Genomic DNA, 16,720 nt, shown 5'->3' on the forward strand with positions numbered 1-16,720 from the left:
ATAATATATAAATATATAATTTAGAGAAAAATAAAAAACACACAATTATTTAATTCATCCATGAAAATCCACAATCACATATAGAAAAATTTAATAAGTAAATACACTAAAAAGACCTCTAATAAAAATCAAAAAAGTACAAAATAATAAATATTAAAATAGTATTTTAATATTTTAATATTTATTACTTTTTCTCTAAATTATAAATATATATATATATATATATATATATATATATATATGCGAGTAAAAATAAATACAAAAAAGGTGGGTTTTTTTGTATGATTGTGTATAGAAGAATATATTATTTTGTTCAAAAGAGTTCCAACACTGTCTGTTTTTTATGTTTTATTTATATTCCTGCAGAACTAATGTGGGGTATAGAATATGGAATATACAATATATAATATAATATACAATATACAATATAAAATTTAAAAAAATAAAAATGGATGGCACCATATATAGTTTCAGGGCTCAATACTTTCTTTCATGGTGCCATCCATTTTTATTTTATTTTATTTTATATTGTATATTATATTATATATTGTATATTCCATATTCTATACCCCACATTAGTTCTGCAGGAATATAAATAAAACATAAAAAACAGACAGTGTTGGAACTCTTTTAAACAAAATAATATATTTATATATATATATATACATACATACATATAAATGATTTAGTGTATAGAAGCTATTATAATCCAAGCTGTGTCCTCGTGAAGCACATCAGACGTAGGGTCGAGAACAGGGGGGTGGAAGAGGAGCATGCAGACCCCTAAAATTTGGAGTGGGGGCAATGAATATGCTCCAAGCACTCTCCTGCAAATATTCATTGCTCAAACAAATGAGCGTAGAAACATTTTTGGACTGATTTGATAAACTACTTTCCCATTATTGGCTTTATCTGATTTGATCGATAATAATAATAATAATAATGATAATAATAATCGTTGTCATCATCTGCACCTATAAATAAACAGATGAATTCAGTATTTCTACACAGTGAAACATGTTTTGATTAATCTACATCTTGTATTTTACAACATCACCTTGAATATCCATTCTTGAAAGATGGTGAAAAGAAAAAAACCAAAAATGTCATACCTGAAGGATTTGTCTAATGTTGACTTTCACGTGTTTTTCACTGCTGCCTTTATGTACAAGACCGAAGCTTCCTTTCAAGCCAAGGTCCCTTTCAGGGCCAGTTAAATAAGGGATTAGGTTCCGGATTGCGAGAAGAACGCCAAGTAAATAATGGACTTCGTGTTCTTCATCGACAGGAAGAATTAAATCTGTAAATAATTGGAAAAGTTTACAAGTAAAACTCTTAGACGCAGATAAGAAATGCACACACATATGCAGATATGTGCATGTGCACATGTGCATATAACAACTTCACCACTTCATAAACCTTTTTGTAATCATATTTCTGATGATAAACACTAGCTATGTGATTCTATTTATTTTGAAAAATAATTAAGAGTTTGGTTGCATTTAATATAAAATAACTTACATATTTACTATATTTGACAGTATAATAAAATGTCTCAAAAAATTGGCCTCGGTCCTACATGTGAAGCTTGGGTTTATATTACATGTGTTTAACCCTTTAGCATTTAAACGAAGCATATCCTGTTCAAATAAATTATTTGTTTTATGTTAGGGTTACGTTTAGGGTTAGGGTTTTTGGAATCAGGATGATCCCAGGATTGAAAATCTGCCCTTCATTTGGTTCTTGAACATCCAATATTGGGATCTGATTTAAAAGCATTTGAGCTGCTATTTCTAGCAGGTAAAGCTTGGTTGATTCACGCCATCTTGGTTGGTGTTTGTCAGATGACGTCAGAGACCAAGGAGGAGATAATTGACATCCATTTCGTCAATTTTACATCGAGATAAGAACTTTGGGACAAATTGGTCAACAATAGGAATTCAACTTGAGACTGGAACAACAGAATGATTGCATTGCAGAATTAATTCTCATCTGTCCTTGTTGGCACTCTGTCGCTTACGACGTCGAGGGTTCCAGTTGATCCAATCAAGGGAACAGCCTGCTCGTGAAATTAACGTGCAAGTGGCTGAGCACTCCACAGACATATGTACCCTTAACGTAGTTCTCGGGGATATTCAGCGTGACACAGAGTGTGACAAGGCTGACCCTTTGAATCACAGGCACAACAGAAACAGGAAGTAAGAGCGAGAAAAAGTTGTGGTGGAAGAGTACAGCAGGGTTCGCCACCACCCCCTGCTGGAGCCTCGTGGAGCTTTTAGGTGTCTTCGCCCAATAAACACTCACAACGCCCAGTCTGGGAATCAAAACCGTGATCCTATGACCGCGAGTCCGCTGCCCTAACCACAGGGCCATTGCGCCTCCACCATCCGTCCTTAACCTCTGATCAAACACCACTAGGGCATATAGGCATTATAGACATATTATAGTCATGCTATTTAATTCTCTTTAGTTTTATGTTACAGGCCCAATTAGGCCACTGCAGGATCTAGCTTAAAAGCCCACAAGGAGTGTGGCTTTTAAGGTAGTTTAATTATAAAAATATTATAGGATTTTAAAAACATCAAATGGCTAGGAGGGTCCATCTGAGTAAAATAGTAATCAAAGGGGCCCATAGGAAAAAGGGGGTTGAGAGCCACTGCTCTAACACACTGTTGATTAATATAATATTGGCTTAAAAACAGAAGGGAAAGGAACCATCCAAAGACTCACCTAGTAGCATAATGAGTAATCTGTTTATGAAAGACAAAGGGTTGTGTGAATGCTGACAGATCAGTGAGAGACTTGAGGCTGCTGTACGCCGGGTTGATGCAGACGAAGACTTCAAATTTGGTAGAAAACTCTTTAGTAATGCCTTCATGAGGGGGCGAAAAAAAAAAAAGACAGGTCAAAAGGTTAAGTAAACCAAATGGTTATATCATAACATGTGAGACAAATTTGATAATCATTATGAAAGACAATAAAAAAAAAAAAGCACTTTAATTTTTATAATTTTGTAACTGGCTCCTGTGCCAGTGGCACGTAAAATACACCATTTGAGTGTGGCTGTTGCCAGTACCACCTGACTGGCCTTCGCGCCAGTGGCACATAAAAGCACCCACTACACTCTCATAGTGGTTGGCGTTAGGAAGGGCATCCAGCTGTAGAAACTCTGCCAGATCAGATTGGAGTCTGGTGTAGACATCTGGTTTCACCAGTCCTCAGTCAAATCGTCCAACCCATGCTAGCATGGAAGGCGGACATTAAACGATGATGATGATGATGATGATGATGTAACTGTGCTGTAAATATTTATTAACCGTTACTTTGCAATGAGACAAGGAAAGACGAGAAAATGGAAGAGAAATGTGAGCAAGAAGACCGTTCCTTACTTTGACTTCTGAATCATTTGCAAAAGCCATAAGAACAGGACATATTTTCTGCATGGAAGCTGCAAGAGTTTCTTGGATGGCTTCTTCTTCACGCTTACAAACCCGTGCAATGCAGGGCAGCAAGTTGACAATATATGGTCTGCAGAGGAATAAAGAAAGAGAACAAGTGTTAGTTTACAATGTGATATAAAAAATAAAGTGGTAAACCTCACTTCATCTTTGTTTTTTATTTTCCTTATTTCAGTCATTAGACTGGGGCCATATCTTTAGTCGAATGAATCGACCCCAGAATTTTTTTTTTAATAAAGCCTGGGACATTTAGCATTTAAACCAGCCATATCTGCGCCAAATATCCTACTTGTTTTATATTCAAATCAGCCAGATTCAACTTCTCACACCTCACCTGCAATGTCTTTTCGAAAATGAACATATACACACGCAAACACAAACATGCATGTACAAAAAAACATACGCAAGAATCACACACACACACACGCATAAACATACAAAACACAAAAACATAAGCACACTGAAGAACACGCACACATTCACACACTGATTTCTTCAGTTTCTGCCTCCCAATTTTATCAAAATCTCGAAAGCTATGAGATAATCCATAATTAATTCAAAACAATATGAATAAATAAAGATTACATTTGACAGAGTAACCTGAACACTAAAGGGGTAAGGAAGACATATCTGCAGGGGGTGAGCCGGCAGAAACATTAGCACGTCGGGCGAAATGCTTAGCAGTATTTCGTCTGCTGTTACGTTCTGAGTTCAAATTCCGCTGAGGCCGACTTTGCCTTTCATCCTTTCGGGGTAGATAAATTAAGTACCAGTTACGCACTGGGGGTCGATGTAATCGACTTAATCCCTTTGTCTGTCCTTGTTTGTCCCCTTGTGGGCAATAAGAAAAAAAGAAGACATATATGCTATTTCTAGCAAGTTAACAATCACATAGGGAATCTCTCAAGTATAGTACATTACTATAACATACAGTACTTTGTGTACAGGTTACCTGGGATCTGTAGATTCACATACCTGCATTTCTGAGGGCGTATCAAATGGCACATGTCTGCGAATCTCCAAAGTGCTCCTCTAAGACTTCGAGATGGTCCATTTTTCTTGATCTCTTTGTAAAGTTCCACCTGTAAACGGCCCAAGTTTGTTTCTAGCAAAGTCTGGCAAGAAAGGAACAGAAAAACAAGATGAGAATTGTTTGTTGATGTATATATCTTATAAATATTTTAAGCCATGGTATATGGATTCAAGTAATCCAGTAGTTCTCGTAGAAACAGCTCCTTAATGTATTGTTGTACAAACAAACCGTATAGAATATATGTACACACATGGTTAGGAAGGGCATCCAGCTGTAGAAACTCTGCCAAATTTAGATTGGAGCCTGGTGTTGCCATCCGGTTTCACCAGTCCTCAGTCAAATCGTCCAACCCATGCTAGCATGGAAAGCAGACGTTAAACGATGATGATGATGATGATGATGATAGTGATGGTGATGATTATGATGATTAGGGCTGGATTAATAGGTGGTCAAAGAGGGCAATTGTCCCGGGCACCCATGCCTGCTATGAAGGGTGTAGCACTCAATACAGAGTGTCCCACCTCCCAGCAATCTTGCATACAGAGGCTCTCTTTCAATAAACAAACATATCTTAAAAAATGTAACGGACCCTCTTTTTTGATGCACCTAGAAAGTTCACTTCCTAGGCATAAGTCTGAGCAAGGTTGTTTATGGAAGACCAGCAGTCGCTTATGCAAACTTGCCTCCTCTCTCCACGCCACTGATGTTATCCAAGGGAAAGGCAAAGGCTGATACAGCTTGGCACCAGTGACATCACAACTCATTTCTACAGCTGAGTGACCTGGAGCAACGTGAAATAAAGTGTCTTGCTCAAGAACACAACACACAGCCTGGTCCAGGAATCGAACTTGCATAATCATCAGCTTGATGCCCTAACCGCTGAGCCATGCACCTTCACATAAAAGCATTAAATAGACAAGTTTTGGGGGGGGGTTAATGTTTGACATTGAATAATACCTGAATAAAAAGCATTAAGAAGACAAGTATTATTCAATGTCAGACATTAAACAAACTTGATGAGGTCATTTAAAACAAAATTTCTTATGGCAAATCATCCTCTGACAAAAATGTTTACAGTGAAATTTCCTATCACTGTGTCACATAGCAGGACTGAACCCAAAGCCATTTGGATGCAAAGTAAGCTGCTTAACCACACAGCCAAGCCTGCACCTTACAGGCTGTAATAATTCCACAAAGGTCACATCACAGCCCGTTCACAGAGTCCAGATTCTCACATTGGCATGGTGATTAGTCAGAGCTCAATTAACAAAGGAAAAGAGAACATGTTGGATTATTTTAGTTCTTTGATTATAGGTCTGTCTCATTAATGCTGACTCAGCACTAACGAACAACAATTTGTCTTTGAAATTCTCAAACGTAGACGATCACTTCCTTTGAAATAAACAAATCGAATTTTGGGGGATGCTTACCTTAATGGTTTTATTGAGGCATTCATCAGAAACCATGCGAATATCAGCTTCAGGATCATCACAGAGCATTAGAAATGTTTCCATAGCTATTCCAAGGAACTTAGGAAAATCTGCTATAGATCTGCAGAGAGAAGAAGAAGAAAAAATAAAACAAGGTTAGCTAAGTTTAATTCTTCAACTGTGAAATTAAATTTCATAGTTAATATTAGTAATAATGTTAAATATCTACCAAACAACAGAACTGGTATTTTTTTGCAAGTCGCATTTGCCTTGATAAACTTGATGTCTTTCAATGAAAAACAGTTTTAAGCATGACATGGTTAAACAAAAGATAGATTGGTTTATAAAACTGCTTTCCACAAACTATAACATAACTCTTCCTCTAACACATGCTAGCATAGCAAAAATGGACGTAAACCCTTTAACTGCAAAATCAAATTTCATGGTTATTCCCAGGGCTGTGGAGTATATCAGCTGCTATTTGACAGAACACATATACAATTCTGCAGCATATCAAATGCTATTTGATAGAAAACATACAATTTAGCAGTATATCAGCTGCTATTTGACAGAACGCATATACAATTGGGCAGTATATCAGATGCTATTTGACAGAACACATATACACTTGCGCAGTATATCAGCTGCTATTTAAAGCTATATCTACACGTGACCAGTACATCAAAGGCTTTCTTTTATTCTTCAATGGCATACTTAATGCTCATCACAGTCTGTCCTGCATTCACTTGTCTGTTCTATTGTTGTGAGTGCCTGATGGCTTTCTTCTCTCAGAGACTCCCAATGAAGTCATAGTAATTATAATATCTGAACATTTTTTTATGTGGATGATAATTAGGTCTGTAATAATAGTGCCAGTAATGATTAAACAAACACCATCAAGAATACCATTCTTATATGAAACTAAAAGGGGTGAGGGTGGAGTAGAAGGATGTGAGTGAAAGAGATAGAAGAGTACATATACATATATATATATATACATAGAGAGAGAGAGAGAGAGAGAGAGAGAGAGAGAGAGAGAGAGAGAGAGAGAGAGAGAGAGAGAGAGAGAAGCATGAATAGAGAAAGATGAAACAATGGGGGTGGAAGAAGGTAGGATAGTAAGAGAGAGAGGAGGAGGAGAGAGATAGGAATGTAGCAGTTCTCTGTCTGTACATCATGTGACCAAAGTTTTAGACGTGCATCATGAGATGCTGGAAGAGAATCCTATCCATCTCAGCATCATCCTGTGATTAATTTGTTTTTCAATATAGTGTGGTAAGAAGCATGGTCCTGGCTTCAGTCCCACTGCATGGCACCTTGCGTGAGTGTCTTCCACTATATCTTCAAGTCGACCAAAGCCTTGCGAGTGGATTTGATAGATGGAAAATGAAAGAAGCCCGTCGTGTGCGTGTGTGCATGTCAGTGTTTGTCCCAACTCCACCGCTTGACAATTGGTGTTGGAATCTTTATATCCCAGTAAATACCGTATTTTAACATGTATGAGGAACCCTCGTGTATAAGGAATCCCCTAATTTTGGGGGCTTAAAATTTGGAAAAAAAGGTTTTGTAAGGGATAATAATACTATCCATGTATAAGAAACTCCCATATTCTTTAAACCTAATTTTTGACAAAAGAGGGTTCCTTATCATCATCATCATCGTTTAACATCCGCTTTCCATGCTAGCATGGGTTGGACGATTTGACTGAGGACTGGTGAAACCAGATGGCTACACCAGGCTCCAATCTGATTTGGCAGTTTCTACAGCTGGATGCCTTTCCTAACGCCGCCAATAAAATAAGCACCAGGCTTAAAGAAAAAAAAAACAAATAAATTCTAAAAATTCTTCAAGGTGATGCCCCAGCATGGCCACAGTCAAATGACTGAAACAAGTAAAAGATGAGAGATAAACCAAAGTTTACAAGTTGTAAATGAGTGGAGGTGTTCTGCAAGAATTACTAAGTCTGACAATGAAAAGATTGTTGGTTTACAGAGAGAATGTGAAACAAAATGGAACTGATAAGGAATTAGGGCAACAGAAATTAACTGAACAGACAATAGCTAATGAGGGGGAACCCACCCCCTCCCACTAGGGCACTCAACCTGGTACATATAGCAGCAAGGAAAGAATACATTGAACAATGCTACCATAGACAAAAGAAAAAAAAATAAAACCGTGTGGTTGTATGGGAAGAAGCTTGTTTCTCAATCACACGGTTCCAGGTTCCGTTCCACTGGGTGGCACTTTGGGCAAGTGGCTTTTACTACAGCCTCGGGATGACCAAAGCTTTGTGAGTGGATTTGGTAGACGGAAACCGAAAGAAGCCCGTCATATACATGTGTGCGTGTGTCTCTTTGTGTCTGTGTTTGTCCCCCACCACCACTTGACAACCGGTGTTGGTGTGTTTGTGTCCCCATATCTTAGCAGTTCAACAACAATTATAACAACAGCTGCAACAAGCCAATAAGGAGGGGGGGGGTCTCTAAGAGGTTGTTCAATCCTGTTAGAAACATCAGCCAAATCTCACTCAAATCATTTCTTAGTTTCACAGAAAAGGGAAATATCAAAACCTGAGACAAAGCAACAACAGACTTAATGCACTTACCGCATATTTGGTGCACAGATACAATCCGCCATCACATTACAATTGATCATTTTGTCTTTTTTACTTGGAAGGGGTTCCTTTTTCCTGAAGCAAAAGAAAAAAAAATAATAATAATAATAATAATTTACAAAGGAGCCTAGCAGTGGGTATAAAAAGGGGGATTCGACAAGACAGTCAGTCAGACGCTGACACTCGTTGATGCTGCATCGAAGAGGCCAGGGAACAGAAGAAAGACATGCACCCAACACCAGAGCTGAAGACACCTCCGAAGGGGGGAGGGGGGCACGTCAAAACGGTAGAGGAGTAGGGGCCGAAACCGGACGTGTTTCCTCCTGATGATGTCTTGAGCTAACTGGATCCTATAAAGGAGCTGTTGTGGTAGCAGACCACGAAACATGGTTGAAATTCCTCGTTAAGACTGCATTTTAGAGAAAATTATCTGACCTTTGAAGTGATTTAGTCATCATCATCATCATTTGAAATTCACCTTCCATGCTGGCATGGGTTGGATGGTTTGACAGGAACTGGTAAGCCAGAGGATTGGGCTAAGCTCCATTGTCTGCTTTGGCATGGAATTTTTACAGTCAGATGCTCTTTCTAATGCTGACCACTTTACAGAGTGGACTGGATGCTTTTGAATATGGCACCAGCACCGGTGAGGTCACCAAGTAACTTGAAAGACAAAGATCCCTCAACTGAGATGGGGAGTGGTGTGGAGGAAGATGGCTTTATGCCAGAAGATGAGAGGTTAGAGTATGACAGAGGAACAAAAACTATTATTGTTGCTATTAAGGTAGGGAGCTGACAGAATCTTTAACAAATTGGACAAAATGCTATTAAGTATTTCTTACAATCCTTTATGTTCTGAATTCAATTTCCACGAAGATTAACTTTGCCTTTCTTCCTTTCAGGGTTGATAAAATAAGTACCAGTCAGGTATTGGAGTACTTGACTGTCCTGGGGCAAAACCCCTGCTCAGGCACCACCTTCAAGTGCACAGTCAATTGCATCAACAACCACAGGACTTGCAAACTGGTGCTCCATTGGAAGCATGAAGGCAAAATCAACTTCATATGGATTTGAGCTTGCAGTGCAAAACAATGTGTTGTCCAAAGCCCTGCCAATTCTACCAGCCACTGTCCTTCTGGTGGTAGAAGAGAAACTGGTGACAGCATAAGTCGAGGAGTGTAAATCAGAACAAAGCATAAGAATACAAGTTTAAAAAAGAATAATCTTTAACTTACTTGGTAGGTTCTTCAGCACTGCCCCCTACAGGCTGGAAAACCTTCAGGGCCTCAAAGGATCTTACAAGTTTTTCAATTGTTGCCATGATTCTGGATTAATCTGAATGAATAAAAATTAACAAAAAAAACATACAATAAATAAATAAATATCTTTACATATATCTATAGACATGCATGTGTGAATATGTATGTTTGTATATATATAAATATGTGTGTGTGTGTGTGTGTGTGTGTGTGTGTGTGTGTGTGTGTGTGTGTGTGTGTGTGTGTGTGTGTGTTTACACAGACATGACAGAAGTAAATAGACACCCCATAAAACATTGCTTTATGTTTGTTCTAACTTGTAATGGTTTATATTTTTATTAATTGACACTTTTGTTTCAGGTTCTACCCGTACAGTGGGTCATTCTGAAGGTGGACATAGAGTAAAATTGTAGAAAACCTTGGGATCCTGCTTTCTACAGTTAATAGAGTGATTGCACAATTCACCAGAGAGAGGAAGGAGTCCAAATCACCTCACCCAGATCAACCAGGGCCCTCCTCTTTGCTAAGAGACGTGTGGAGGAGAATCCTCATTGCAAGGCCTCTGACATAGCAAAACAACTTGACGTTAGCCCCAGAGTAGCTGTCAGGTATCTCCACAAACTTGGTTACTATTGCAAAAGCAAACACACAAACACACACACACACACACACACACACACACACACACACACACACACACACACACACACACACACACACACACACGAGCCCATGAGGAATCTGCAACCCAGTCAATTGTCTCGCTAGAAATAGCAGTCAAGGGCAAACTGCAGCCTGTGTGACTTTCTGAATGGCAGGTCAATTACCTTGAGTTTTTTTATAGTGGTGAGGCCTGCCACATGATGAGCCATGCCACATGTGGCCTGCTTCTTGGCAAACATTGCCCATGCCTGCCTTACCATTTAACTATGAAAGAACAGACAGACTGGACAATGTAGTGGTAGGTATACAAAAGGACGGAATGGTCATGGTTGGAACGCCTCTAATCATAGATCCGTTGTGTTCAATCAGCACATCTTGGGGCGAAACAACAACATCACACGCACAATGATTGTTTACCGTGTTGAATAAATAGGATCGTAATTTGTTGAGAATAATAAAAAAAATATCAATTTGGACAGCCAAACTTTGAAAGAACAGGTTTTCCCTTGCACCATATTATTCTCTCTCTTTACAGTAACCTCAAAATACTTTAAATAGCAATCCGGATGTTAAAACTATAACGTGTGCAGATCATGTTTACAATGACTTATATTGAATTCAATTTTAGCTGGTTGGGTTACTGACATCTCTCACCCAACCAAATTACACCATAAAATCTTTAAAAAAGAAAAAAAGAAAAGAAAAATGCTTCTGATAGGACCCTATGGAGAATTCTACCCTCACAACTTCTTAACCATTTAGCTATGCCAGGGGTTTTCAAACTGTGGTCCCCGGACCACAGGGAGTCCGCAAGGACAAGACAGGGGGGCAATTTGATTTTATATATGTTTTTTAATCGAAATCTTTTAATTCACAATAAACCTATTTGTTAAATACTGTTAAATAAATAAATGTAAAAATATATGCTATTCTAAGCAAATATTTATGTATAAATTTCATAAGCGTTTATAAGGGGGTCCCTAAGGTAAAGCCTGAAATATAAAGGGGTCCGCAAGTCAAAAAGTTTGAAAACCCCTGAGCTATGCCATACATCATCATTATTTAACGACTGTCTGCCATTCTGGCATGAGTTGGACTTCACATATATACATACATACACATCAAATACATATAAATGGAGGTACCACCTGAGTGGCCCTCGTGCCGGTGACACGTGAAAAGCACCCACTACACTCTCGGAGTGGTTGGCGTTAGGAAGGGCATCCAGCTGTAGAAACTCTGCCAGATCAGATTGGAGCCTGGTGTAGCCTTCTGGCTTGCCAGTCCTCAACCAAACCGTCCAACCCATGCCGGCATGGAAAGCGGACGTTAAGCGATGATGATGATGTATGTATGTATGTATATTTGTATGTACATACACGTGTCGGTATATATACATACACACACATCTGTACATATATACACAAAAATATGGACAAAGATAGAAAGATAGATAGATAGATAGATAGATAGATAGATAGATAGGTAGATAGATAGATAGATAGACTAAACACACATACGCATGCATTTATATACTAATAGGCTGTGTGTTGATATTATCCTATGCTAAAATATGATAATACCTACGACTGTTAATTTTCCAATCAACAGACCTTTGAAATATTGGGATTTTAAATGAAACTTCCGCCAGTTCCCTTCATCAAACACTTGTAAAAAAATATATGACAATCTCGCACGGCACAGATGTCGTTCTATCTCCACGTTAGTCCTGAGCGAACGAACCTACTTTGTCACAGAGCGCCTCAGCTGTGACCATCCCGTAATTTTGCTGACTAGAAACTTACAATACATAAGGCTACATATTATCATTACTATTATTATTATTCCCGCGATAGCAGGGCGTGGTTTGAGGGAGATTCGGTAGTTATGCCGAATAGGTCGGTGGACATGGCAGAAGCACCTTCTTTGGTTCGTAATTGTTGAAATGTGTGCAAGTTTACGTATTTGTAAAACCTAGTAAACAGTGCCACTCCCCAAGAGGAAACACATAAAATAGACAATCTACATTTTATATATATATATATATATATATATATATATATATATATATGTATGTATGTATAAACGTGGTTTTCTACTTGATTGTGGGAAAATGTCAGTATGTAATAACATGTTAACCCCAAAACGGTTATCTTGCATTAAAAAAAAGGGGGGGGGGACCAACAAATGAACATTAATTTCTTTTCCTGCTATTTTCTGTACATTATATCTTCTGTAATCATCATCATCATCATCATCAAGGTGATGAGTGGTACAGGTGGTCACGATCTTTATATACTAAGCGTCGTCCTTCTATAGTATATCGTGTTCAAATCTCACTACGGACAACATCGTCTTCCATCCCCTTCTGGGACAGATGTTGAGGTCGATAAAATATGCAAAATAAAAGGAAAAAAAAAATGCACGCTGGGTGAGAGTGAGTAGAGTCATATACAAATAATATCTCCTTAGGCCAACGCAAGAATTCATTAAGTTTTCATTTATTTTATTTATTTCCAGGAAGTGGGTTCGTTCTGTCATCCTGCACGGTGGAGATAATTCCCTGCTGTGGGCGTTATACATAATCAAACAATAATTATGATTGATGCTTCAATAACGAAATTCTTTTCATTAACCACGAAGCAATAACCTATTTTTTTTATTATTCTTTAAAAGATGTAAAATAATGAAATATTACACAAAACTAAAAGCATTTCGTTGTGCTCTAATGTTTTTCATAGCATTTCTTCGCAACGACAACTGGAGTACAGCGCGCGCGCATATATATATATATATATATATATATGTGTGTCTGTATATATATATATATATATATATATAACTGTATATATATATATATATATATAACTGTATATATATATATATATATATATATATATATAACTAAGTCTATCGTTGGGCTTCCTGTAAGGTTTATAAATATTCTAATTTAGATCTAGGGACACACTTAGAACCTGACGGTTGTCAACTACCTAAGTATGTCCCTAAATCTAAATAAGAATATATATATATATATATATATATATATATATATATAAGAATTTAAGGATTGGAGAAAACGCATGTTTAACATGCGTTTTCTCCAATCCTTAAATTCTTAAATATACTCAAATACCCAAAATTTCAAGGAGTTCCTGCCTTAAAAACAGGAACTAAACCACAGTTATTTTGTGTTCTTTGCTACATTGGTTTCTATTAACCCATTTATTCTATCAGAAGAATTTTTATTCATTAAGATAGAAGAAATACACATAATTATATATATATATATATATATATATATATATATATATATATATATAATAATAATTAATATAGGCAGCAGTATGCAGCCTAAGTTGGTGGTGCGATTCTAAAGCATTCGGAAACTCTTGGCCTTGGCAAATTAAATAATTTTCACTTGGCTCGAAATCTATGGCCAAAATTGCTCTATCACGCGTTACCAATATCAAACCCGCTGCACATTTCAAAAAAATATATATATAAGTATCACAAGTGGTAGGATTTCCTTTCTGTCTCTTAAAAGTGACATCCCAAGCAAACAATAATAATTGTTACTAGCATAGATAGAGGTGCCAAGACCTGGAATTTGGGAGAGGGGATAGATTCTACAGACGCCAAAGCACTTGACGGGTACTTTGTTTTATCGACCCAGAAAGGATGAAAAGCGAAGTTGACCTCGGCCGGATTTGAACTCAGAACGTAAACAGTCGAAAGACGTACCCGCAAAACAATTCATCCGACACCCTTAACCGTTTTTTGGCAATCCCCCGCCCTTCTGTCAAATTACGAGGTTGTTTCGATTGGGAGGAAAAACAGCTGACAACAGCCCTTTCACCTTCGTACAACATATTATTATCTGTCTAGTTGTTACTAGTAACACAAGAATTTATTGATGGCAGTTGTATTGATACAAGATAAGAGATCTTGTAGTGAGGAGACAGACAGTAGTCGGTTAAGTCAACCCATGTAACACATAGGACTGACTTCATTTGCCGACCCCATAACAAAATGAAAGTATAGACAGTTGACACCGGTGGAAATCGAATTCAGAACCTAGAACACAGACAAAAATCAGTATAACGAAGTGTATATAGTTTTTATGCAATGTTGGAATACATACATACATATATATATATATATATATATATATATATATATATATATATATAAACATAATTAAGAGATCAGCAAGCATTTGCTTCACCATATACCGAAGTTCAGAAATAGCAGCTAATTTGTAATAATTAGCTATATATATATATATATATATATATATATATATATATATACACACACACACACATACAGAACTTAGAGGAAGGAAAATAAACGTAATCCTGCAAGGAGTTGTCTAGTGTTCACGTTTTCCTGTTAAATCGCCTTAATGTTCGTTCGTGTATGTTACCATGTTCGATCAACATCAATTTGTATTTGTTTATCAGCCTGAAGGACATCAAACGTCACAACAAAAAATATTTTACAATAATAAATTCTCCACTTCGACATAAGGCCACGAATTTCGGTGGGTTTTTTTTTTGAAGGCTAACAGTCAATTATCTCCAGATATATTAAGTACCTGCGTTGTGGTTTATTTTATCGACACCCCAGAAGATTCGACCACTGAATACAATAATAATAATAATAATAATAGTAATAATAATAATAAATAGATCAGAACAAACCTTTCGTTTTAGCTTTTGAAGCTGGTTCTTTCTTATTTCCTTTCTGTAATTTAATATCAGTTTGCAGAAGACGGGTGTGTGAAAATGTGGCCGAAGGCCACTACAGTCACGTAGTGAATGAGATATATGTGATAAAAAGACCAGCAAATGCTGTATAGAGTAATAACAATGAAGAGAAGGAAAACATCATCCGGTTTTCATTAAACATTGTTGTGCAGTTTGCTGTTGATGTTCTCTGTTTTATTTTTTCCACTTGGGGGGGGGGGGGGGGGTTAGTAATATATATACATAAATGGAAAGGTGCTTGAATGGCAAAGCAATAGAAGTAGCTTGTCACCACTCAATATAATATAATATAATATAATATATATAATGAAGAAATGAAAAAGAAAATAGACACCAGTAAATGGGTTATGTGAACAACATCCAGCCAAGTTAACCTAGAACAACACAAGGTTGGGTTTGTTCAAAAAGAAAACAAACATACACATCCACACACTTATGTTTCACTTATTAATAATTATCATAAAATTAATTCCCTATTATATATATATATATATAAGGTTTACTTATTATTTCTAAACACACTTACATCCAGACACTCATTCATTCTACTCCCTAGATCCCTAATATATATTTTTTCCTTTACCGTTTTTTTTCGTCTGCTCGTCTTGTTTTTAATAATCCCAGTCACTTCATTCCGTTTTCGTCTTCTTCTGCTTAATTATTATTATTATTATTATGTTTTCGTTTCTCTCTCTAGTTTTTTTTTTCTGTCAATGAAATTTTCCTACAAATCTGTGTTTGACAAACAATCTGTTCGATTTTTTTGTTTTGATGTCATTTTTCTGTCTCAATTTTTTCTTTTTTCTCTATATTTCTTCTCTTCAGAAATGGATTTTAACTTCTTCAGAAGCGTTACGAATTTTTGTCATAGACATTTACAAATTTTCCTTTTTCCTGTAAATATATACACACATATATATATATATATATATATATATATATATATATATATATATATATATATATATATATGAGTGTATATGAGGTTCTTTCTTTCTTTCTTTTCTTAAGTTCTTTAAACAAAAAAAAAAGAATTCGGTAAATATCCTTTGAAGATTCAGTGTTGCCCACCTCCTGAAGTGTTGTTTGTTGGGGGATATTTCTTTCCCCCAAACTCACTTGCTGCAGTAGAAATAGTGGTGCAGGAGAATACAACCGGAACTACTTCCGCTTTCGGCTTACATCTCGCTAATTCTTCCCTCCCCTTTCTCTCTCTCTCTCTTCTCCTCCTCTGTCTTTCTCTTCTCCACTTCTGCCTTTCTCTTCCCCCTCTCTTTCTCTTTTCCCCCTCTCTCTTTCTCTATCTCTCTTTCGATCCTCCCTGTCTCTTCCTCTCTCACGCTCGCTTTTTCTTCTCTCTCTCTCTTCCTCTCACCCTCTTTTCATTTCTTGCTATCATTGATTTCTCTCCTTTCTCACTCCCGTTACCCCCCTCTCTCTCTCTCTCTGTCTTTCGTTCGTTCTTTTATATTCTTCATTTCTAATTCACTC

The 16,720-nt window shown here is 37.0% G+C and overlaps 1 protein-coding gene across 2 annotated transcripts in view; it reads right to left on the bottom strand.

Annotated features, from left to right (window-relative positions):
• LOC106883334 (huntingtin) overlaps nucleotides 1–16,456 on the bottom strand; it is a 70,635-nt gene extending 54,179 nt beyond the window's left edge. Inside the window, exons 1-8 of one of the 2 annotated variants that reach the window (XM_089362229.1) lie at nucleotides 15,813–16,456; nucleotides 9,771–9,870; nucleotides 8,527–8,610; nucleotides 5,922–6,042; nucleotides 4,434–4,573; nucleotides 3,390–3,528; nucleotides 2,731–2,872; nucleotides 1,113–1,300 (exon numbers count right to left, since the gene is read on the bottom strand). In XM_089362229.1, the coding sequence (XP_089218355.1) occupies nucleotides 1,113–1,300; nucleotides 2,731–2,872; nucleotides 3,390–3,528; nucleotides 4,434–4,573; nucleotides 5,922–6,042; nucleotides 8,527–8,610; nucleotides 9,771–9,856 (900 nt within the window). In that variant the 5' untranslated portion in view covers nucleotides 9,857–9,870; nucleotides 15,813–16,456. Of the gene's footprint in view, nucleotides 1–1,112; nucleotides 1,301–2,730; nucleotides 2,873–3,389; nucleotides 3,529–4,433; nucleotides 4,574–5,921; nucleotides 6,043–8,526; nucleotides 8,611–9,770; nucleotides 9,871–15,163 lie in introns of both variants that reach the window. The other variant, XM_089362230.1, reaches the window with a different exon arrangement.
• Nucleotides 16,457–16,720: the final 264 nt, after the last annotated feature.

The sequence above is a fragment of the Octopus bimaculoides genome, chromosome 14, assembly GCF_046866305.1.
Source record: "Octopus bimaculoides isolate indiv1 chromosome 14, ASM4686630v1, whole genome shotgun sequence".
Taxonomy (NCBI): domain Eukaryota; kingdom Metazoa; phylum Mollusca; class Cephalopoda; order Octopoda; family Octopodidae; genus Octopus; species Octopus bimaculoides.